Source organism: Anopheles funestus, chromosome X, assembly GCF_943734845.2.
Source record: "Anopheles funestus chromosome X, idAnoFuneDA-416_04, whole genome shotgun sequence".
NCBI classification, from domain to species: Eukaryota; Metazoa; Arthropoda; class Insecta; order Diptera; family Culicidae; genus Anopheles; species Anopheles funestus.
The window spans coordinates 15064261-15090140 of NC_064597.1; the positions used below are offsets into that span (position 1 = coordinate 15064261).

Consider the following 25880-nt stretch of genomic DNA (forward strand, 5'->3'; position numbering starts at 1 on the left):
GGGCAATCGTTGGAACTGTCGCTGGCTTGACGGTGTTCCTGCTTGTTTGCCGCAAGTATTCTTTTGATTGTCGCGCGAATCGGACGTATCTGGTAGCTGGCCGGAATTTCGAGCGGAAACTGTCTTTCTTGTGTTTGGTGCGTTAGTCGGTGTTGAATAGATAAAGGTAGATGATCCGTGCAGTACGTGTTGCTGTTGCTGTTGAAATTTCATTTATAGCGCGATCGCGTGTTTTGCAAATAGACAAACCTTCCATCAAACTGCAGCGTTCGAAGGTGAGACAAATCTTTTCAAACGCTTCCATCAATCAACGTGGAAATCCTGCTTCATCTCCCCCGAAACATGTGTGTTAGTGTGTGGCTTCCGGTTTGATCTTGAAGCATTAATTTTTAAATGCTAAGAAACGAACCGATTCATTATGATTTCATTCCGCGAGTGCATTTGTGTTGCTGTTTTCCGTTTCGGGACTGTTTTAAAGTAAAAAATAAGATCACAATTGTAGTATAAAATAGGTTTTTGCCTTGCGTCCAATATGGCTGCTAGTGGCGTGTGGTCCAAAATGGTGGCAAAATGGCTTATGTGTGAGATTGCAAAAAAATGCGAAAGTGTGAGGTTAATTCCCCAAAGAGAGAGTATGTTACTGAGCGTGCATTCACACATTGTGAACTTAAATGACAAATAATAATAAGTATCTCTCTATCTTCTGAAGGGTCTAAAAGGCTTTTCTGTCACTTACGATCTTGCTTACCGAGAGCGCCAGAATGCAAGAGAAAATACGATGAATGATCATTCAGCGCGTCTTGCTTCTCACTCACACTCAAATAACGCATCTTTATTGCTTGGAAAAGGCGCGAAAGCTTAAGGCGTTTTTAATTTATTTTATATAGTCCTTGGCTAAATGCTCCATAATAACGCATCACATTTATGATTTATGTCACATCGACGAAGACGAGACGGACAGATTTGTTTTTATTATGATGTTTTCCTCCTTTTTGGGTGGCCATTTTTTAAGAGGTGTAATATCACCTATGTTTCCTTTGTACTGTTTATTAACGTTCCTTCGTTTAAAGTTTTTTGTTGTGTGTTTCCCCCCTCAGTCTTGCTGTTCGAACATTCCTCGACAAACGATTGATGGAATTTTGGAACATAAAAATTTTACTTCACTTTCGCGGTGGTATTCATTTTTTTTAAATTTAGTCTTTGGGTGATCCTTTGGTGATCTTCCAAATAACTATAAACCGTAACACAAGCTAGAAAGCTATAAGAAAAAATATCATTCTTTACTTAGAAAATCAACACAACCGGATGCTCAGGGTTAGTCTTCCAACAAGGGAAAAAGAACATTTAGTTTCAAAGTGTGTGTGTATTCGTGTGTGGTATACAGTAAAGTGTGAAGATCACTAAAACAGTCTCGGCAATCAAATTAAAAGTGGTGTTTTGTGTCAAAACGCGACGCGAGGAAAGTGTTTTTTTGTTGGAAAAAACGAGAAAGAATTTTTCCTTACTACCTACGCACGTGAAGTACGTGAGCAGCCGCAAAATAGTTGCCAACAGTCAGCAGTTATATGTGAGTATCATGTGGTTTTGATAATTAATAATTTAATTAGTAATTTAAAAAAAAATCAAATTATAAAGAAATTATTTAATGACATGTTCGGAAGGAAGTCTATTGGGCACAAAATGGGGGTGAAAAAAAAGGAATCAATCCGTTCCTGTCCTATGCTAGCTTATAAATCTTTCTACTGTACTGAAAAGTGAGTGGCTTGGGGTAAAACGATCATATACGTTGGAAAATGTTTTTTGGGGGAGAAATGTTTTCCAACAACCCCAAAGCAAATTTTAATTTGAGAAGCGCTGGAAAATCGCACCCACTCTGGCGATAGACAATGGGGAAATTTCAGCAAAAACAAAACAACAAAAAATGTACAGCTAAAGCACGGTTCCTTTACATCAGGTTGCATTAAAGAAAAAGGGCACCGATCCATCATTCATGGTGTATTAAAATTCAATTAAAGTCCGCTTACCATTTTTGTTGTTTCTCGGAACCACTTTTCGGGACATGGTTTTCGCTTCCCTGTATCCCAATTATCTAACAGCAATTTGTTCGTAGGTGTATTTTTGTGTCCTCCCGGGAGGTAGGGGGAAAGACCACCGACCGTTCTGTGTGTTTTGTTTTTGTATTTATCTTTACACCAACCCCTCCACAAACCCTGCCGAATGTTGCCATTTTGTGTCCATCCGTGTGTCCCCGGTGGTGGCCATTTTTACGGTGGTTTAATTTTTGAATTACGTTCAATTATCCACGCATTCCGTGTTCAAATCACGATACACACACACACGTGGACGCGTGCTATGCAAGTTAGAAATTGCATTAGAAGAAATCCGTGTGTGTGTGTGTGTTTGGTTGTGAATTATATTCTCCCTTCAAAATAGTACATGAGCATTCCAGGGGTTGAGCAAAAAAAAAACAAAACAAAAATAGGGAGCCTGATTGATAGGTTTTCGTCTGGTCCGGGGTGTTTGCCCCTTATTGACCAAGGGTGCACACACATGCACGCGCACGAAACAAACGAAGAAAAAAAAAGGGAGACGGCAGCCTCTCTTTCATCGGTTGCTCTCGGCACGTGACACGCGCCCGGTACGGTACCAGCGCACGAGGGAAATTGAAGGAAAATTCTTCCTTAGCGACACCGGCCAATCCTTGCGGAGCCAATTTCAATGACTCTGAGCAGTGCTTTGGCGGTTGGTAGTTAATTTTTTGGAAATGATATAGGCTAAGGAAAAAAAAAACATTTACGAGTATGCAGCTGAGAAGGTGCAGGGTTTCTTAATTGAATTTAAATATTTTTTTTCACAATTTTAATCGCAAATTTGTTTTTGGAAAGTTTACCGCTCTAAGTGGGAAATATTCGCTGCTTGAAAAGAAACTAATTAGAGCTATATGGAATTTAATGAAAAAGAAATAAAAGATGACCCCGCCTCCCCCTTCTGCTATACGAGAGTTTTTCCCTTTGGTGATTTTTCGCGGACACCCTTTTTTCCATTACGAGTTTTCCTGATTTCTGTATGAAGTGCCGAGGGAGAAAACCCTGCCTGGTAGAGTGGGTGTGGATGTGTTTTAATTGGATTTGCCTAGATTTAATCAATCTCATACGATAGAGAAGAATTTTCCTTATGCAATGTAAGGATAGTTTTTTTTGAATAATTTCTTACAATTCTTCAAATGTACACTTACAAAGTGGAAAATCTGGAGTGTATTTTTCACTAGCAATAAATTGCCTCCCAGTGGTGTATGATCAGATGTCAAATGAAGTACAGCAAAAATCGTTCCTTTTTTTAAACTGATTTCTACCGTCGTTGATGCTGTCCATCGCCATCAATTTGTCTCAAATGTGTGTGACACACGTACGCACAGGGCCGTTAGATTGATCGAGCCACGTACCACGTCACGGTAGGCTTTTGGGAAGTGGTTTTTGAACGTCCCGCCGGTGTGGAATTTCAAACTCATCCGTACGACCGGTAAAGTATCTAACCTCTCTGGCCACGGTTGAAGTACAGTACGGCGATACCATCCCGTCCCGTAGGCAGTGAAGATCTCACATTTGACAACGATCCATCCGGCCTGTAACTGACGAGCGGCGGAAAAGTCTGATCAAATTTATCCTCCAAAATCGGGTGGAAGGCAGGGGGAGGGGGAGGGGGAGCGAGGTTTGTGGCCAGGGGTGGCAAACGCCTTTTTCGTCGCATTAGGTTGAAAAGGTACCTTAACGGTATGGTTGCATGCGATCAACAAGGCTCCTCTCTCCCTCCCTCCCATCCCCTTTCCCCAAAAGGCCCAAACCCTAGGAGCGCCGGATGCATCATCATCGTCATCCTCTACCTGTTTGCAATCCGAGATGCGCTTTCACGAGTGTGCGTGTTTTACCCAAGCGTCGATTGTGGTTTCAATATGCAACGCACTGCAAACAATGCGCCGTGCAACTTCCCTCTCCCCCCCTTCCGGCACCCCGCATCTTTGACTCACTCCCGTATCAATGTCCAGTTTGTGACGGATCCGAAAAGCGTACGGATCCCGTTCCAAGATAAAATGGTACGCGATAACACACTGGCTCGCTTTTATTTGCCCAACTTAACTACGGCTTTTGCACGGTTCTTTTGGGTGTATTGGGGAGCTATATATACCTCTTTTTTTTGGTTTTTTTGCGCGACTAAATCTGGGGAAGGAACAGGATGATGAAGCGGGAGGCAGGGGAGGGGGAAGGGGGGTTTTTGAGTTTTCCACCTCGGGCTCTAATTTCCACCCGACATAAAACCGTTAAGTGGCCTGTCAGTGTCGTTAGCGGGTTGGTCACCATTTAGAATGCAGCATATGCCACTCGCTGTGTTGTGCCGGGTTTTGCATTTGCAGAAATACCAGGGGGTGGAAAACAACTAGAAACAAGTGCAGAAGTGAAGTTGGCTTGAAAGAGAGAGTGAGATAGGGCAAAAAAAGTCTTTGAAACATGGTGCATGGTATTATAAAAAAAAACAAGAAAAACATTGTCTATTTAATATCGATAGGGTGCGTGATATTTGGAACTCATCTGCATGAAAGCTTGTAAATGTCGAGAATTAATGAATCAGCGTATCAAGTTGCGATTGTTTTTTTTTGTGCGATGATGGATGGATAAAAAGGCTGTTTTTTACTCTAGAACTACCAGTCATTTTGACTGGAACGCTTCATTTTCATCACATTATTTTTTGAGGTTAAACAATCGTAAGGTAGTTGAAACACGAATTTTACAAATCTATTCTATAGTAAGATCTCCAATAAACAATAAAATATACTTCAACTCTTCGAAAATGTTTAAAAATTAATCACGGATCAAAAACGCTTAAAACGCTTGGTAGTTTAAGTGTTAAAAACGATGAGTTTTGCCGAAAAAAATAAACATTAGGACCAAAACGTCATCATGACATTTGGTGGTCGCCTCCTCAGACTCTTTTTCATTTTTTTTTCAAGAATTGGTCGCCATTAAAGTCTGTAGAGTAATGAGGTCACATAATAGGCTTTTGTTGGCTTTTTCTTGAATTTGTATTCTGGCAGTTAGATGTCCTTGGCTTTGGGGTGACTTGTTGACTTGGATAAAACTATTGAAAGAATTCATGTTAAAATAAAATCTAAAATAAATAACCACAGGAGATGCCTTGAAACCAAACCACGTTTACTCGAAAAGTTGAAGCAGCCTTCAAAACAATCATACACATACAAGTACAAAGCATCCTGCATAAGCTTCGGACACCTAACTGTCACTTTTATTTTTCATTGTTATTGCAAGAGCTGCCAAAAACCCTTCTATTACGAGATTTTGGTCGCCATACTATTCAGCTATTCGGTTAAATGAAGTCAAAGGTAAAGAAACCTGGAAAAGTGACATCCGAAGGTTTGTTGGATTTGAACTCGGGTCGTCTCGGTAGCGCCTTACCACTTAAACTCGTTTGATCTTCCCCCCCGATAAAACATGATCCGGTGTTTAGGTGCTCTATCAATTCTCGATTTAGTAAACCAGAGAATCGAGATGTAAAAACGTATCTAAACGTTTCCCCCCTTTGTTAGGAAACGTTCATTAGTTGTGTACTTTGTGCCGGATAGGTTTTTGCCTAATTGTCTAATCCATCCATCCATGGGCGGTTGTGGTCGTGGTCGAGTAACCCTCCTACACATGCTCCACATTTCGCAGCTAATGAAGGCAATGTAAGTGCAATTAGTGAGACGTTAACGTTGCGTTGAGGAAGCATTCCGGTAATGATAATCCTTCCCCAAATAGGAGCAACGGAATCCTTTTTGCCCTCCGCCCCCCCGAGGACTTGTTGGGCTATTTCTCATGATGCTTGCACGACGACGTCGATTAACCCGATTTGGTGTATGTGAGGAAGGCCGCGGTATATCCTGTTTTTGCACAAGATACATACATCTCACCGTGGGATGGGTTCCGATTTTGGTAAGGCACACGACGGTGGTAATTAATGTTTAATGTCTGTACCGTGGAGGTTACGGCTAGCGGGCACAAAATGCGTGCGGGCACATCCTCCAGCGTGAAGAAACGACCTCCAAGATATATACAGATGAAGGTATCTTCAAATGTAGCGTAGGTTTCGCCGTAGGTGCTGCCTGCATATTGCCGGCTTGTGTGCGTGGTTAGTCGATGTTGAACAACACCCAAAAGTAAAAGCGCAATCAGAATTCATCAAGGCATCCTCGCCCTACACCCTGTTCGCTCTTTGTGCACAATTATCCTGCGTTGAGGATTTTTTTTTGTTCTTGTTGTGGTAGTCGAAGCATAAATAGAAGTAGTTCGTGTTGAACGTCTCACAACCCTAGAGTAGTGGGGTGGACACTGTGTGTGCGAAAGAATGTTACGCGTTCGTGTTACCTGCCCTCGTGTCCCCAATCACCACAACGACAACACGATTCCTTTTTCCAGCAGTAAGGGTCCTTAGCGCAACGGCGATTCGCGTGCTTGGAAGCAATTACGTATGCCGGTCCGGTTAAAGTACGAACCCCCATCCTTCCCCGAAACAACGATTCTCACAAGCAAGCCTCAGTACAGATCGCAAATATTTATCCACGGGAAACCCTGCGGACACTGCACACTACCACGAACGAGTGCGATTAGCGCAGTGTGCCCCAGTCTCCGGTCGTGTCCTTTTATTTTTTGGAAGGTGGATGGAGGAGGTCCTTTCAATTTCTGTTCCGTTGCGTGTGCCAACAACCGAACGTGCGTCACATTATCGGTTGTAAGAAAGGTGATGGTGCCTCGTACCACGTTAACTGGGCCAATAATCTTGAAACCAAGGCACCGTAAGCAACAGTCGTAAAACAATCGTCGTCGACGACTGCCGCTGCCGTCGGGGGTTTTTTTTGCTGATGGTTGACAAATTTATGCGTTTCGCTCGTTTGCTTCGTGCGACTTGTTTTTTTTTCCCGTGTATGAGTGGGCTAATTAAATAAGGGAAACCGGTGTAACCTTTTCCCCATCTTCACCTTTCAAAGGTGTATTATTTGTTCTTTTTTCGTCTCTCTCTTCGCCCTCTCTCTCTCTCTCTCTCTCTCACACGGTGAGTCCATCATGGATCGAACTCAAGAGTGAGAAAAAAAGGTGAGCCAAGGTTTACTTTTCAGGGTGTTATTGCGGCCCCATACCATAAGGTGGTTCCGGTCAAACCGTGGAGCAGTAGCTCCCCTTGTGTATTTGTTGAAATTTATTTCTCATCAAAACAACTGCAAACAAACAAGGAAACTTAACCAGCAATTGTTTTTTAGCATGATATTTTGTGTTTTTATTACTCATCTCTTTTCCATAACGCTACTTTGCGATTTGCTACCCAATTTGCAGGACGAACATAAAAGGCTCGTGGGGTGTAAAGTGGCCCATTCGCAGTCGTCATGCAAAAAAAAAACAAGGTTTTGATTGTTCATTTTCGCGTGTAAGAATGTGAAAACGGAAGCTTAATATGCAATTGTATAAATCGCATTGCAACCCGCAACATATTATCTTTGTGGTGTAGGAGATGGACGTCGAAAACCGGGTCTTATCGTGGCCTTCTGAATGTCTGATCGTGCGACACTTTAAGCAGTTTGTTTAACATACACGCGAAGATAAAGCAATGGTTTATGGGTTGTTTTGGATGATACGTTTATCAGTAGTGTGAAGCTTCTTTCGACTGTTGGGATGTAGGATGGCCGCAGGTTTTGTGCTATGTTTTAAATTTTTTATTAATAACATTTTGTTCATATTTAAAGTGAGTCTAATGTGCAGATTTTTAAGCCTAAAGTTCGTGTTCTTCGTTTTTGTACGCAACTGAATCCTTTATGGAGCCCGTTGACTCTCAACCCGTTTACGTCGCACGCTCGACGAGTTTAATGTGTGCGTTTACAACGACCGATCGGGAACTCACTTCACTCAATAGTATCTAAGCGTCATACTGGTGCATGTCAGCTTGAAGTATATTAGTCTGGCTCTGCTCTGGGATGTGTCGTACTTGACGATGAACGACAAGAACAAACGTAGGGCGGTGTATGAAGGTGCTCTGTAAAATCTTGTAAAACATGATCATACAACTGTCATCATACAAATCAATTTGTTTTTTTCTGTAATCCCCGTCAAACATGTCGTAAGCACATCTTCGATACATGCATCTCGGTTGTTAAAACAGAATAAATTGTTGTAGCAGAAATTAACTGGACGCAAGTTCTCCAATGTGCAACATTTTTAATTGAATTTTAATAAAAGCGAACAGTCTAACAAGTTTAGGCAATGGAAATCAGATTTGAGCACGCTCTATTGTTGGTTTTGTAAGTTTATGGTTTGATACTTTTCTTCTTCTTATTACGATTTGACATCCCTTCTCTGTTTGACAGTTTGTTGGACGACAAATCTTAGAGCACTCGTAAAACTTGTCAATTCTCGTTCGTCGTATACGACAAATCCCAGAGCAGCGCCTAACGACATCGGTTTTCAAATCACAGAAAAGATCTCAAATCTTATCACGGTTGACTAGAGTTTGATTGACAATCTATGCAAAGAGGAAAATTCTTATCGACTAATTTAAAAGGTTTGAAGAAAACGATTTAAAGTACAAATCGTGGGACTCTTCAGAAAGTTTATTTTGCCATCAAGAGGATACGTTCATACAATCCTTATCACAGATCAAGAAACAACAAAAACACCCATTTCTTTTGCTTGCTTTGGACCCTTCAATCCCAATTCCACTGATCTGTAAATGTAAATGTAAACTAAAAAAAAACAAAAATCATATATCGCATCTCGACATAAACTAATAAAAATATTAAACATAAGCAAGAAACTATCGCAATCGCAAGAAGGGAAACATAACCTGCAAACAGCACAGTAAAATAAACAATCCTTGCTATCATCCTAGCGTGTTTGATGGCACTTCTCAGCCTGTGACGGATGTATTGCGGAAACTAGGATCACAAATAGAGACGACAAATCGTTAGCGGTCGGTCAAACAGAATGTCCGAGGACGTGTGCAAGCGAGACGAGAGGGGAGAGGGAAAACAAAATCTACCCCTTGAATCCTTCCTTTTCATCCCCCCCTTTCTCCGGAACAATGTTCGTAAACAAATTTAATGCTTAATTTGCTTTCCTTCTTTTTTTCCCCGGGTTTATGATTTCATCTTTGTGTATGTTTTGGGTTGTTGGTTTTTGTTCTGCCTCTTACCCTTGTACTCACACTCTTTACGATATTCCTTTTTTTTCCCTGACCGTTTGTGGGTGTTTGGTGCTATCTGTTGGAACATTATCTGTTTGTTGGTTTTTTTTGTGTGTATCTGCAGCGTACAAACTGTCGCGTACAGTTTCTCACTTCCCGTCCTTTTGCTTTATCGGCATTTAATTGCACCGTGTGCCTATGATAATGTGGATAATGTTTCACGGATGTTGTGCTGTTGTACGTTTTGTTTTGTCATTTCGCATTTTGCTATTTATTCCCCCTTGGAGTAAACATCTTTTCCTGTTTTCCATGCAAACAACAGTTTTACCATCGCCGGAATCTCTGCTGCTTTCGGTCATCATCCGTTCGTCCTTTACGCCGTTGTCCGCTGTTTCGTGACCGGGAGAGTGTGAGTTATTCTTAAGGAACTGCCGCGTTGCCTCTTAGCGGTGCTGTGATGGACTTGAGAAAGTATCCTTGCGCTAGCAAGACTGCCGGAAGGAAATTATCATAATCTCTTTATAAATTATTCCCACTCGTGGTCACGGTTGCGCGTTTTGCCGTGAGCCGGGTGGGAGTTGCTCTTTCGTCGTCTATTTAGTCTCGCACTCAATTGAGAAGATGCTAAATCCCTACATCTTGCCCAAAAAGGGAAACGGAAAAATAGGAAAAAAAATGATGAAGAAACAAATTGTTCCAGCAGTTTTCCATTCCTGTTGCTTGTTCGTTGGAAAGGGAATATATTTTTTTTCATTCGCTGAGAATGCGCGAATTTTGGGGAGACGGAAGGTGGAGTTAGATTAGGTGGAAGAAGCCGATTTTTTTTGTCGGTATAGTGAGTCGATAGGCTTAAGGCTAAATACCGGGCTCTGGGTGAGTTATTTCCGGCATGCTTTTAGCTACAGCCGTGGCCGAACCGTGCGAGGATGGCGTCTTGTAATTTTTCCCCAAAAACTTACCGCCGGTGATTTATGACGTTTCTGTTGCGAATGATGCATACTCAATTATGGATAAGACATCCAGGGTATGGGAAGTACTGCCGAACTGTGAGAAATGATAATGTGATTTTGTGTGTGTTTTTTTGCCAACTTCGGATTTTGGTCCTTAGGCTATTTTGGAACGACGACACACTACCTGTGACTGTTTATCCGTTCGAGGAAAATTTAATCGATGAATAGTTTCAAAGTGTCTTTATTATTGACAACCACTCCCCCGGTACTTTGGAGGTTGGGATTACAAGAAGCAAAATGTCCCAATGACGTCCTGCGTAAATTCGAAGGAGTCGTCGCTTCAAGATCAAAATAAATTAACCACATCTAAAAGGGCGTTGGGATGTGGGAAACATTATCCAGCTGTAATAGTAGTGAGGTAACAGGGTTGGGGGACACAATTGGTAGGGACGGGTGCGAACAGTACATGGAATGTTGGAGCAGGTTTGTGAGGGAGTTCCAACCAGTTCAAAGATGGAATTTTCGAGGCAAACTTTTCGCCTCTGCACCGAAATGTCTATGTTTACCTTTATATTAAGTGGTTTTGCTGCTCCTAACCCTTAAGATCCAGTGCCAGAGCTCCGGAGACATCCGTGGAATGCGTACTCCGGTACTGTGTGTCGGATCTCGGTCCGCTTTAGGCAACTTGGTATGTCTTGGTATGTGGATGTGGTGGAGCTTCGGGAGCATCGCACACGTTACATTGTGCATGCCTTTGTGTTAATCCAGCAAGGCCAGCCAGTTTCTGTGTGGGCGAAAGACATAGTTTCACTTTCTTTGCGTTAAAACCCTCGGGGAAGGAATTTACTACCTACCATCACTTGCCAACACACATACGTCTGTGAAACGGGGCGGACATAATGGCAACCTTGCGATATTCAGCCCACCCCACTCCCGACTTCAAGAAAGAAGGTTTGGGAGCCAATTTTCCAATTTTCGAATTCGTCCTTTCACAAATCGCACCGACCAAATGGGAAATCTCCGACTTTCGGTTGGATCGACGCCTCATCAAATATGGAGTACGGTGGCTTTAAATCACTAATTCATCAGGCACCAGCGTCCGATTGATTTATGTATATGTCTTGAATTGAAACGCTAGTCAGTGTGTGTGTGTGCGCAGACAAAAAGAAAATGCTAAAGGAAAACAGATCAATTTTCAACACAACGTACTTTTTGAGGTTAGTTTTGTGACTTTCTATATTTTACTTCTTTGCTCCCCGACATTTATGGAAAAGCGAGATTGGAAATAGGATGAAAGGGATTTTCACGTTCTCACCAGAATAATAGCTAGCTGATGAAAAAATAATTATCACCATCGAAGCTCACTAATTGGCGCGGGGTAAAGTTGAGGATTTTGAGAATACGCTTTTCCCGCGGACTAGCTTTTAACCCAGCCAAAAATCGAGAAAGGCCGAATCGAAGTACAAATTGAATTGAACGTGTCAACTGGCATCATCCGCTTCGTGTCACTTCTTTCTCTCAAATTTTGCCCACTTCGTCCAAAAGGATTTGCGACCTGGAACTTTTATCTCGTTTCGTTTACGTGGTCAAATTTCTTTCACTGTTCCGAAATAGCCATATCATGTGGCTTCAATTGCTTTTGTGCTAATATTTGGTGAAGGATGTGGAAATGAGAAATAACAACAACAACAAAAAATCCCCCAACGAAAAAACACTGACCGGTGTGGAGATCGCGGGGGGTCGCCCAGCAAGACTAAAAGGCGTAGGGAGTTTCCGATTTGGTTCATTTCGTAAATCATACAGCAGCAGTGATTCGTCTTCTGGTGTCGTCGTGCCTTTGGCTTTGCAAATCGTTCGCCATGGCAGGGTGTTATTTTGTTCGCTCGTGTTGGGGTCCGGTGTCCTTCAGTGTTTGCTCGCCAAAGATGACGGCTTGATGAGTGGCTTGATGAGAATGTTAACGATTTGCCGGTTGTGTCCGGTAGGCAACTGCTCCGGTCCCAGCTGACGGACGATGAAGGATAATTGAATCAAACACCTCGTGTGTCGTTTGCCGTTTTTTGCGTTGTGGTCCGGTTGCGTTGGGCCAGAGCAAAACCTAACTCGGTTTAGGGTTAGCAATAGTGATGGGTACAATTCTATTTTTTTCGGAGTCGGTGTAATCCAACTCCTGGACATTCCAAAGTCGACTCCGGATTAATTCTGAAATATGAACGGTTGTATGAAAATTGTTTGAATAAAATCATCGATGACAACGGAGTTTTCAAAACATTGGTACTCAATTCCAATACCAATTGAAGCCCAGAAGTGGAAAACCCAGAACAAACCTATTAGAAACCTAGAACTATGGAGAACTCCACTTCGAAAAAAGCTATTTTAAAACTTGTCAAAATCTGTTACACAACTCTGGGAAAACATGTAGAAAAATGCCTCAAAATATGAAGACAATTATAAGAAAACTACAGTAAATCTGGGAAAAACTTATTTGACAACTAGTTTTAAAATCCGTATCGGTACACTGCTGAAAAATTCAAAAAAAAAATATCCGGAATCCGTAAATTGGAGTCCATATCGCATTCAACTCCGGCTTCTTGACTTTGGAGAAATACGGGAGTCGTCCTCAGAGATGATTCTGAAGTTGAAGTTGACTCTGAGGTAATTCGGAGTCTAATCCGGATTTTGTTGAAGTCGAATTCGGCTTTTCAACTCCGGAGTCGGAGTTGACTCATAATTTAAACCCCGGAGTTCCCATCACTAGTTAGCAATCGGTGACCGGGACACACTAAATGTGTGCGAGATGATAGCACGGCAAGGTTGGGGTTTTCGGATAAAATAAGCAAAACAAAAATTAACAAAACCAGTAGTATGTTTCGACCACCGTGGTGTTTTGATCGAGGGTTTTAGGTTCCGAAAGGATGGGGAAGGGTGAGAGATGGGGAGCGAAGGAGAGGGGCATGAGTGAAGAGATTGGAGAGGGAAACAAAAAAAGGAGTAATGGTATGTTTGCATTCCAGTGGAAAATCTCGAATAACATCGTTCCCTTTCATTCCATCCCTCCTCCCCCTCCACCACCTAACGGAAGAGTTGGGTCAGCTACGGGCCCATTTTGCTGATGATGTTTTAATATTCGCCAGAGTGTGTGTTTATGTGCGTGTACGGTGGCATGTGAAATGTGAAACTCCCCAACCTATGCCAAACAGATTCGTGCGCATTTGTGATTTTATTTCCTCCCCTTTTTTTCCTCTTCTTCTCCTATTGAAGAGAAGAAGTTGGTGCGAGTTTCCCTGTGCAACAGATGTGGGAAAATTGCACCGTGACGATTTGCGACAGTTGCAATTAAAATAATTATTAAAAACGGGCAACAGTGAAGGACACAAGCAAAACAACAAGACAGACGGTACAGCAATGGTTGCGGTACATACAGTCCATTTGATAGTTGGATCCTAGCAACTAAAAAAAAACAAGCGCAACAGCAACAAGCTGCTCTGTTAGTGTACACCATGCTGTCCATCATTTTGTCGTTTTTTTGTTATTCCTTTATTTTATTTTGCTTTATAAAAAAAAGACCCGTTTTTTCACCTCAAAACAGACCCGGCTACGGCATGATGGCAAACGGTGTTTTTAATCACCGAATTTGAGTAACGCGTAACGGTTGATGCGTTATTCTTTTTCAATATGAAAGCAACCAATGATCGAACATGACACCCACAGCTCATATGAGCGGTTTATGCAAATGGCTATTTGGGAAAATAAATTTGAAACCCTTTACATATCGCATCGTGGATACAGTAGAACGTCGATTATCCGGGGGTGGATGAACCGGTGGACGGATTAACCGCGTGCCGAAAATTTACAGCTGTTCAACCTGGGTGAACAGTTTGTACTGATGTCAGATTGGTTAAAATTATTTGTGACCAAACGATACATTAGAAATGTGTTTGTTTGACGTTCTAAACAAAATTTTGGTCATTATTTGATAAAAATTGCTTTGATCCAGAATCATTTTTGCCATCAAAAAGACGGCTAAAGTCTGAAACACGACCCCCCCCACTCACGGTTACTCATCTGCGTGTCAATTTTTCGTACAGGGTGGTTCGGAGACTATGCAATGTGGCCTGAATTTGATTTTTTTTTACAATTACGATTAAATTGTAAGGAGGTTTTCGCATAGTGAAAAGTGATTTATTCATCGAGGAACCAAGTTCCATACGCTGTTTGGGAAACCGTAAAATTTTCCTCATTTTTGGCCCGAATTTGACCCATAGCTCCGCCGGTATCCAAGATATCGCCACACTTTCTTCTGGCCATGGCTAGATGGCACTTGTGGCTAGATTTCGTCCATGCACCACTAATCGCTACCACGTCTGTGGCCGGAGCTATTCCCGAAAGATCCAACGGATCGCCAATCTTTGACCTGTGGTCGATAGATGGCACCAATTGCTACATTTTCTTCTTCGACGGCCATGCCCTCAGGTGTCTGTGTCTCGAAACATAATTAAAAAAACACGCAACCGATTTCGAACCACCCTGCACGAAAAAAAGTCACTCAAATGAGTGCCCGTGAGTGGGGGGGGTCGTGTTTCAGACTTTAGCCAAAAAGACTACCACAGAGAGTCATTTTTATATTGAATAACGCTCCGACACATCCAGCAGAATCTGTTTTGAACACCGATGCCTTATTTTTTGGAAAAAAATAAGTGTTGCTGTATACAGTGATATAATATGTAGATACCATATACGCTTCATCTAGATACAATGGAGCGCCGATTATCCGGGTAACTTTTATCCGGCTGTTCCATTATCCGTGCAGTTCGAAAATGACAATTGCTTAGGCGAATTGACCTATTAATTGCAAACCGTTAATGCAAGAACTAAAAGCTTCAATAGGGAATGATACAACTTGCTCAAGTTTGACTAAACAGGTTTTGCAAAGCGCAACTAAGAAAATTAACATCTTGCTTTAGAAAAAAGTCCACCCATTACACTAAACTCTCATGTTTATCGATAAAAATAATTGGGCCTATTATCCGTGATATTCGTTTATCCGGCATGGGCTGAGTTCCGATGAGCACGGATAATCGGCATTCTACTAAGCTTTCGGCATTCTATAATTCTATAATAAGCTTTTAAATAATAAGTAACATTGACATTTAAAGGACTATTATTCGTGGGAATCGATTAACCAACATCAATCCCTTCCCGAGCACCCCGGAAAATCGACGTTCTACTGTACTTGTTACAGTGCGTAACATAACTGTTTGGCCATTAACTTTTTTTTTAGTAGAAGGGCAAAAACAGAGTTAGATAAAACCAGTTAGAGAAGAGTTACATAATAAAGCTTTTAAATATTTTTTTAAACGACTTGGATGTAAAGAACAATGGGTGATTGTGGGTGAAACATAGGTGGATTGGGTACAATAAGTAAATGCTTTAGAGGTTTCATGTTTCAGTTTCATCAACATCGAATGATGCATTTTTCCTTTTTTTGCAATGTTGCGTTTTTTTTTTGCATGTAATTTTATGCTAGCTCAAAAACTCTTTCCCCCATTAAATCTAGAGAGGAGCGAGAATCGTTGGTGATGATGACGGCGACAAATAACAGAAACATAAACGCAGCGAGAAAACGAAACTGCCCCAGTGAAAAGGTGGTTTAAAACGGCTTCTTTTTGTGGTGCATAAATAAATAGCAAAATAACACGTAAAGAGTAAACAGAAAATAATGAAACTAAAGACGATGTTGTGTGGCAGGAAGGGTGGGGTTTGTGGGTTGAATGCAATAACATCACTCTCAAACGTGATGCTGAGGCACGCGCCACAGAAGCAATTGAGCAAAAAATTATGTAGAAGTAAAAACAAAAAAAAAAACGTAAAGAAAAACGTCAACCAAAACTTTGGGGGGACAAGTTTGCAGTCAAATGCTTCTAGGAAGGGGGCAAAAAAGCGTGTTCAAAGATTAATAAAAAAAGAAAAAAAACCCAAGAAGGCAGCCCTTTTCCCTTTCCGTGCAAAATAAAAAAAATGTTTCCTTCATGTGATTCTTCTGTTTTACTTTCCTTGTTTTCCACATTCCATTCTTGTGTGACATTGGATGGCCGCCTTTGGGATGGACGAGAATTGTGAACAATTTCCGTACAAACGGTGGCCACTAAATCTTTTCCCTTTTGCACAAGAAGGGCGTGCAGGAAGTTACGAAGCCGGTGGATTTTTCCCGCTCCAGTCGTTGGAGGGAAAACTTTTGTACAGGGGGGGAAAGCTATAACACACAACCACCGTTTTTGTGATAATTACACCGTCCGCGAATGGTTTGTTGCATTGCGGAAAGTATTGAAACCCTCTGATGCTAAATGCATCCAGCGAAAAGATGTGTTTATAGGTAGAATAACAAAAAAAGCGAAAAAATGCAAATGAAAATCTGAACACCGGTGGTGGAAAAATGTATGCTGGTGCTGCATACAAACGATTGAGTAGGGAAGAAACGTTGGCTAACGTAGAAAATGAAAGAAAGGGGTGTAAAAATTCGTTGCAGCTCCTCTGTGTGTATGCTGTGGCATTCGACTTCTGGTGGATGGGAAAATTGTTGGAAAAATAATTAACGAATATGATGCTTCGAATAATTAATTCGCATCCTTCCACTGTCATCCTCGTTTGGGGAAAAATTGTTCTTTAAAATTTCGTTAATTTAATTTAAATATGCAACTAATTATTTCTTGACGCGAACTTGACAAAAGTAAGGGGAAAGAATATATTTTGGAAAAAAAAATTATAAAAAATATCAACTATTAAATCATGACATCAATAAGAATGGTTTTTGAACGCTTGAGAAACCCTGTGCGTTAGAAAAAACAAAATGCTTCTGCTAGTACGGTTTGTGTTTTCATTTCTATTGTTTCCCTGGATGCAGTTTCCATAGCGTAACTGCTGTTACACAACTTGTTTCTTGTGCATTTTGTTTAGCTTCACTTTTGTAAAGTAACTTCTTTCAGTTTTGCTTTACACCATTTTTATTTAGTTTAGTAACGGCGCTCATTGCCAATTCCATTTACATTATCGGAAGGTTGTGGGTGATGAAATTGGGGGGACAGGAAGAAAAAATGGGAAGCCGTTGACGGCAAAAGTCTCGATCCCGGAGATAATTTTTTTTTCCTTTTTCTCTCTCCACTTTTACTATTTGGTTGATGTTCTGCCCGAAAAAAAAAATCAAAAACAAAACATATTTCCAACGTGTTGTTGTTATGTTTCCCTTCTTCAACGCAAACGTGCGGACGTGGACGATTTTCCCGGGTTTAAAATGGTAGCGGAAAAATGGCAAAAAAGGGGTTGATAGAACAACGCCAATGCCGTGTCCGTAGCAAAGCAAAGTCCAGCTGCAGTGAAAGATTTATTGGAGTTTGCAGAGAATTCATTTTCCGCTTGCCTCTCGATGGGCGTTTGCTGGGCGCATCGTTGAAGTTAATTAAAAGATTAAAAAGGGTACAGACGTGTGTTTGTGTACGGGGAAGGGTTCGGAGGGAACCTAAGGGGGAAAAGGGATATATCGCGAAATTCTCGGAGGAAGTTAAAGACACGATTCTGTTACGTGAAATTGCATCAGCTAGCGAAGCGCATGCACACCTTCGCACAGGTGACCACAGCTGTACCTGCAGAAGACATTCAAAACGACTCCCGTAGATGGGTCCGAGTTTTCCACTCCATTAGGGTGATTGGAAAAGTTCGCTGCTCGTAAAGCGAACGAACTATGGGTACTGCTGGAGAGTCTGCACTATTTCTGCGAGTACGGCCCAAGTTTTTTGTTTCCTTTTATCGGTTTAGAAGAGAGCGTGATGAAAGAAGCGTGACATCATGTCCGGATGCAACATAACGATTTAATCTAGATCTGCAATACTTTGCCGACTGTGATTCTCAAAAAGTAAACTTAAAAAAGCATTAAGTACAGGAAGTACTTCATCGTGATGAGGTCCTGTTATTGCTTAAACCTCTAAAAATCGTGCTGTGAATGATATATACATTCTGTATCTATGTCTTGATCTTCACAAATACCTGTTGGAATCAAATTTCTTGAAGATCCTAAAAAAAATTCTCTAGATTTCAAGATTTCGAGAGCATTCCTAATATTTCGCCTTTTCAATCATTACAGATGATGACGATGGACGTCACAAAGCCGGAACCACCCTCGGCGACGGCAGGTATGGGCGGTGGTAACACGTCCACCATGTCCCTCGGCGGACTTATCCCTGCCGGTTCTCAGCAACAGCAACAGCCCCATCAACAGCAGCAACAACAGCCGAACACGCTCAACAACCAATCCGTTGCCGGCGGTGGACCGGCAGGTGCCGGTGGTGGTGGTGGTGGAGGCCCTCCCCACCAACAGCAACAGCTTTGTGCCGGGTGTGGTAAGCACATTCAAGATCGCTTCCTGCTACGGGCACTCGATCTGCTGTGGCACGAGGATTGCCTCAAGTGCGGTTGTTGCGACTGCCGACTGGGCGAGGTTGGTTCGACGCTGTACACCAAGGGCAACTTGATGCTGTGCAAGCGAGACTACCTGCGGTATGTAGAACGAAGCGTTGGCAACGCATTATTCTGATACTGATGAATGTTTTTGTGTGTTTGTCTCATTATAGACTGTTTGGCAACACTGGTTTCTGTGCCGCGTGCAACAAGGTTATTCCGGCATTCGAGATGGTAATGCGAGCCCGCAACAACGTATACCATCTGGAGTGCTTTGCCTGTCAACAGTGCAACCATCGGTATGTACCAAAGCTTTTAACCATTTAAAGGTTTGAAAACGATGCCCGAATTAGAAGAACACGTCCTCCTTCTTCATAGAATCTTCTTTTTTTACTTTCTTGTTGTCGTCTAAAGATTCTTCTCCTCTGGAGTGTTTTCTCTGCCTCCTAGACATATTACCTTCTCATCTGGTCGGTTTACTTTCTCTTTTTCTAAAAGCTATGAATGGGCCGCGGGGGAAATCAACGGAAGGCATGCAAGAGAGGTCGACTGGTCGCATATGGTTGGGTCCAGTTTTATCCCTTATTTCCTCGCTAACTTTTACTCCTTTTCGTTACAAGGGAACTTTCGATTCGCAACAGGGAAGGAGCGGAGTGATTAATCATCTTCCATACCTCACACCGATCACTCTTGATGATGGTGGTCAAACTGTCAGTTGATTCGAACGCTTACGGGGAGAAAAATGAAATTACGTTCTCCCTTCTCTACCCTTTCCTCCTTTTATAGGCCCTTCCCACTGTATCGTGGGCCCCCTCAATGCTAATGTAAACGTAATGGTCGAGATGAAATTTTGACTCGATTTGTGGAGATGGTACACAAAAACGGAATACTGATTAGAGATGGAAAAAGGTTTTGGCAGTGCTCGGGAACTCGCCCAGTACTCTCCCACCACGCCAAGGGTTGTGGAAAAATAGGAAAAACTATTTTACTAAACCATCGGTTGATTTATGATGCCACTTTTCTTTGGCATACCGGCATAGTATACCGGCGAACGGATTGAAACCGCACGAGATGTGCGACAGAGGGGGGCTAATGTAATGCAATTTGAATAAATCCTTCCGCTCGCCCACAACCCTCATACCAACCTCTTCCTGTCTCTTGTTTCTGGAGGTGAAATCAAATTCATCATTATGATTGTACCGGAAGGGAGGGAAACAAACACGTCAGGACCGCACGGTTTTTAGCCGCTATTGCTATAGTCCTGTCAACTTCGAGCATTCACTGTTGGCGATATCCTGTCACCGACAGATAGATAGAGAGACGAGGAAAACGGGGGAGCGGCGCTGGGTGTGTACGGAAGCGAACAGTTGAGATGGTGCTGGGAAATTATTACGATTGTCTTCATAATTACACTTGAGCATTTATTTCGTCCATGATCTCTTAGTGACAAAAAAACCCGGATGAAAAGGGAGATGAGATTTCATAGAAGTAGCACCAAGAGGGCATAAAGAAAGGGGTGTGTGTGGCAAATGAGCGTCACATTTCAATTCGTTTGGTAAACGCGTTTCAGTTTGCTGTTGTCGTCGGTGTCAAGTGCAGCTAAACTTCTCCCAACTTCCCTTCCATTATCTGTGTCTATCTCTTTCTCACACACATAAGCACACTTATTGGCCATTAGTGGCGTAGTAAGGAAGAAAGCAAATCAATGGAACGCAACAGAACATTCCGTTGAACGGATATCCCAAAAATGATTCAGTCTCCCTGCACTCCCTCTCTCGGTAAAATATGGTCGCTGCTGGGATGGAAGAAATTTCTGAATAGTGGAGCAGTGGCAGTTGTTGGTATTTATTTACATCCCCTTTTACTCTGGATAGGCATGGGCATTACTATACCCGATCCCATTTCCATTACCCTGTCTTGTGTACCGTCGGGCATCGGGTGTCCTATAATGACTTTCAGATGCCCATCTCCCGGGAGCGGGTGGGGTGGGGGTTGCAACACAATGTTGAAAATTATTCTACCATATAATATTATTTTAATTTGATTTATAATCCTCGGCAAATAAATTGTCACAGCGGCCAACGGCGTATGTGTTGGATAAGCGAGCAAGGCAGGGAGAAAGAAGAGCGATAGAAAGAGAGATAGAGATGTGCGTATGGGAAGGTTAGGTTAGGAGAGAATGTGTTCTCTAGCAGATAGTTGGCTACTGTATGTGTCGGTTTGCCGAGGACGAGCGCACAATCTTCCAATATAGCTCGGTATGAATTCTGCGGTTTTTCGAAACTTCCAACTGCAAAAAAGATAACCCGCTGGGAGGATGGGGGTAGCATAAGTAGCATCGGTGTATTATGTAGCAGGTCGGCACAGTATCGCGTGGTTGTGTGACACCAATTTCGGTGACACACCGATGAAACTCTGTGGGCATATTTTAACGTTATCTCACATGCAGGCACATCCTATACGCGAACCGTGTATACACGGGGCAGGAATAGTGGCAGTTGCATTTGTTGTTCGTTGTGCAGGTTGCAGCTGAAATTAGTTACACCGTGCCATTATTATTGGAACACCAACACTTTGTAGGGGGAGGACTGGTGATCGTTTTGTCACCATGCGTCATGATGAGCCTTGTGCGTGTTGAAGAGGAGGTGTGTCGTGATTGAATTAATTACATCTGTTCCCTACCGTCCGTTCCCTTAAACCGCTCTACCTTGCTTCAATTACTTCCGTAATGGGGTTTGTGGTGGACCCTGTAACCCCCACATTACCATCTTCTCATCCTCTTGGGCAGGTGATCCAATCCTGTTCTTTGCTATGGTTGTGTATGTTGGTTGGGCTAGTTAAACGTTTCGATGTTGCTTCTGGGAGTATGCATAGGAATTTTCTGCCCAACATTTCGCCGATCATATTTTAGTCGTGTAATACATCTGCAAACACATAGATCCACATGACCTGTTTCTTGAGTAGAGTCTTGCTTTCGCGGACACTTTGTAAATTTCTATCCTTGAATCAAAGATTCGATTCAACGACACGTCCAGTCTGGACTCTACCATACAAAAGTTATCCTAATACCTTAATCACACCTTAATCAGCTTTAAAGGTGTCAGGACTGAACAACATCTCTTCCAAAAAAACTTTAGTGAGACCTCCGGAATGTGGAGATTTGGGACTTGGGTCTCCTAGATAAACGCTATTGTCAGTAATTCGTACTCGGGTTATCAATTCCGCTCATTTATCTAGACTAGATTACGTCGCATTTTAGGACCACTCATAGGGAAGGAATCTTTTCGCCGCACCTGAGATGCACTCCATGTTCCGCAACTAATAGAAAAAGCAACTCTGTGAATGCAGTTTGTAAATATTCCGCTTATTAATCCAGGTTTACTTTTGGCTATGTAGAACAATCGAAAACTATACCAATCCTTGCTAGTCTGTAGTCTTAGTTTTGTTTGTACACAAAGCTCACAACAAAATCGATTTGTGACTGTGATGTGTTTTGTTTGTCGTTTCCGTTTTCCATAGGTTCTGCGTTGGCGATAAGTTCTACCTGTGCGAGAATAAGATCTTGTGCGAATACGACTACGAGGAGCGGCTTGTGTTTGCTTCGATGGCCAACCATCCAATGCTGAAGCGTCAGATCTCGCAAGGTAGCGGTGGTCCTGTAATGCAAAACGGTCATGGTGGAGGTGGTGGTGGCGGCGGCGGTGGTGGTGGTGGTGGGGGAGGAGGGGGAGGAGCCGGCAACGGTGGACCCCAGATGCAGGCTGGACCGGGCCAGGGCATGGGTGGTATCCCTTCTCCTCAGCAAAACGGTGCAAATGGTAACCTGATGGGACTCGTTGGCCAGCGGAATACCGGCGGTGGAGGTACGGCTAGCGGTGCTGGAGGTGGTGGCGGTGGTGGTGGTGGTGTTGTAGGTGGTGGTGCTGGTGGAGTTGGAGGAGGCGATCACAACAACAACAGCAGCAGTTTGTCCGCGGCCCTGGCAGGTGGTCCGTCACCCTTCGGTACACCCGCGCACATCAAGGCGGCTCTTAGCACGGCGAGCTAAATGATGGTTCCTTAGTTGTTGCTATTACTAGAACAGTGGAAAAAAAGGATAAACGAGTGAAGATGATGCCAGTAGTGTGTGTGTGTCCAGGGCGTATCAATATTAATAGTTTGATCTTGAAGGTTGTCTAGCTAATTTCCGCTGTGCAAAGGTTTGGAAAAGTTTTTTTTTGTTATTAATTTTTCAGCTAATTTTAAACACTTCACAAACACAATCCATATCGAGTTAAAATTTGAACGTGTCACAATCGAAGACAAATATTCGGAAACATTATAAATCTTTACACACAAAGAACCCCTGAAAAGGGTTTTATCTATTCTTCCGCAATTTGTGTGGTGTTTTGTTTTGTTTTTATTTATTCTACATCAGCTCAGCAACGACTGCACATTTTTAGAAAACTCAGCAGACAACATTAGTTACGTCATACCAAATATCACCAGACGATCGTATCTTTCATTTTGTTTGTTTATTTTTATATCACCTACAACGACAGAATGTAACTCGTCCAAGAACTTGACTGAAACAACCTCAAATATGAAGGAGACATAATTTACAAACACCAGCAAAAATTATTTTTATCAAAGTGTTTGTGATACTAACTTTCGTGAACAATTGATAAAGTCCTCATTGTACGGAGACGTTTACATTGACTTTACAACTTCATTTTACATTTTTATGTTTTCTGTTGTATTAGCCATCCTCATTTTATCACTCTCACAAACACACACAAACACTCACACATGCTCACTCTATAGTTCCTTTGTTTTCGAAAAAAAAGAAGGATAATTACAAAACGATCGGAGGCCATCATTAGTTAGTAGGTGAAATGTGCCAAAATCTGAAAGTTCCATTTGCCGTGTCAGGAAATGTGGAGTGAATACCTAAGGATAAAGATAGTAACGATAGTAAACGGTCAGAAGCGACGGATGAAGATAGCAAACATGATGCGATGTCCAATTGAATGGATGAAGATGGTGGTGTCTAAGTGAAAGACACACGATTTGATTTTTTTCTACGTTCTTACATACCTGTTTCTTCTGTTTGATTATGTTCGTGTGTGTATTTTTTTGTGGTACGTTTATTTGAATAATGCTATCTCCTCTTTGTTGACTAATGAGTAATGGTCGTGCTTTGAGTTAATGAAACAAACGCTAGACCGCACATCACACCACAATCCCCACCCCAATTTAGCCCATCTAGCCCTTTGTAAATATTAGGATATATGTTACAATTATACGAATTGTTTGTTATGAAATTAATTTGCAACGAATCTTGGGCAACAACAAAAATAAATGGGGCAGGTGTTGCGATGCGTGTGTGGCTTGTAGTTGAACAATTGTTTTTTGGAAAATTTATTAACAGACTGGTATTGATAATCGTCCATGTGGAATTTTTATCCAATCCGTAGAAAGAAAACTACGGAAAGTTGTTTTTTTTTTATTTGTGAATTAAGGCATTAATCCATAATTATAAATGGTGCCGTAATTTTTTATTTCAGGATATTTTTTTAAAATATTAATTAATAAACTTATTTGTGATGCTTTCTTCTGTTCGTTTTAAACAAAATGATTTTTTTTGGTTTTATTCGTTTTTCAAAATGCATCTAAATTTTGTATGTGTTTTTTTGTTATAATGTTAAAACCGCAATAAACTTTGGCAGCATACGATTAAAAACATACCCAACAAAATGTACAGAACTGCGTACTTTGAATGGGAAACTAAACGATATGATACATTTTGGAAAGTAAATCCGCAAGACTCCGTTGTTGTAATAGAGCAAATTAGCGAAAGGAAGGCGATGATAAGCTGAGAAGGAAAAGAAGCAAAAGCAAAAAAACATAATACAAAACCAACTAAAAAACTTAATGGCCCATGTTTAATCAAATAGTCGACCGTAATAAGTCCGAACGACGAACGAACACTCGCAAAACGAAGGTATGAAAAGATGGAACGAAGTGTGGAAGAAGAATAGAAGAAGAAAAAACCAAGTAGGAAAAGTAAAATAATCAAGAATGAGCAAAATCTTGTAAAGAAGAAAAAAATGAAGTAAAAGTAAACAATGGAAATAGCAAAGTAATGCACAAGGAACTAAATGAACATGAGTGAACTGTGTGTTTTCTGCTACCGTAAAGAGCAAAGTGAAAACAAGTGAAAAGAAACAAAAAAGAAGGAATGGAATAAATGTGAAAAATTAGGCAATTTATTATGGAACTATGTATATTACACAAAACAAAAGTATATATTATATATATTATAAAATCGTGATACTATTAAACGTATAAAAAGGTATGAATATTTGTAGATATTTTTTCTCAAATCATCTTGCTTCAATCCGGTACGGTAGGTAGAGCAGCTAATGATGACAAGTTTTTCCCTATTTTTTTTCCAAACGAATCTCCCAACAAATTTGTGCTATTTGTATAGTTAATCGCGGCGGGCATTATGGGTGTATGGTTCGTACTACCGCGGACTTCGGTCCCTAACTTTCGTTGCTTTACGCTCCCACACACACACACACACACACGCACATGCACATGTCGCTTCCATACCGCTTTTCCGCTTTCGCTCCCATACCGCTTTGGTGGAAAGCGGTGGAAAACGGTTGGAACAAAGTCAAACAAATTGCCGCACGTAAAACTCGGTGCGCCATCCCGTGGATCATTGGTAAGGAATCGTTTCGGGATTAGGATACGCATTAGAACACTCCCCCCCGCCTCTTTCTCCCCCAATGTTCCACCTCTTTCTATCTCCCCCTTTACATTTCTAGCCCGCATTAGTAAAACGCTTTTGTATTGTAGGTTCCGGAGTAAGTTAGATGAGGGAATTAGAAATGGCCATAGCGTGTGTGAAAAGCTGAAGCTAGCGATAGCATGGGCTGCACCACCCCGTGCCTGTGTGCAGGTTCGGTAGCCCCAAATAGAGTAGCGCCGAATTAATTGAAGTTTATTGCAATATTAATTGGATTCAATAAACTCGTTGGTCGTGGGATTTTCGATTGCCGGACGTATGTCCTTCATAATCGCATCACGTATATGAGAACCGAGGATGAAACAGAGTTCGGGTACGCGCGGACTGTGAAGCGTAAGATAATGCGAGAGTTAAAATGTGCCCGTGTACGGTACCAATTTGTAGCACCCATAATTGGCGCGATTAATTTTAATCCAAACGCATAGATTTCTCGCCGCACCGGTCGTTTGACGGTGCCAATTTCGATTGCC

General features: G+C 41.8%; 1 protein-coding gene across 3 annotated transcripts; it reads left to right on the plus strand.

Annotated features, from left to right (window-relative positions):
- The first annotated feature begins 29 nt into the window (after window positions 1-29).
- LOC125767392 (LIM/homeobox protein Lhx2-like) lies at window positions 30-24831 on the plus strand. 3 transcript variants are annotated; one of them, XM_049433935.1, is made up of 5 exons: window positions 30-275; window positions 1289-1567; window positions 18301-18713; window positions 18788-18913; window positions 22134-24831. In XM_049433935.1, the coding sequence occupies exons 3-5, from the start codon at window positions 18301-18303 to the stop codon at window positions 22660-22662; spliced, it is 1068 nt and encodes a 355-aa protein (XP_049289892.1). In that variant the 5' UTR covers window positions 30-275; window positions 1289-1567; the 3' UTR covers window positions 22663-24831. The 3 variants fall into 3 exon arrangements, with proteins under 3 accessions (XP_049289892.1, XP_049289884.1, XP_049289901.1); XM_049433927.1 differs by having other exon boundaries at window positions 37-166; XM_049433944.1 differs by having other exon boundaries at window positions 38-137.
- Window positions 24832-25880: the final 1049 nt, after the last annotated feature.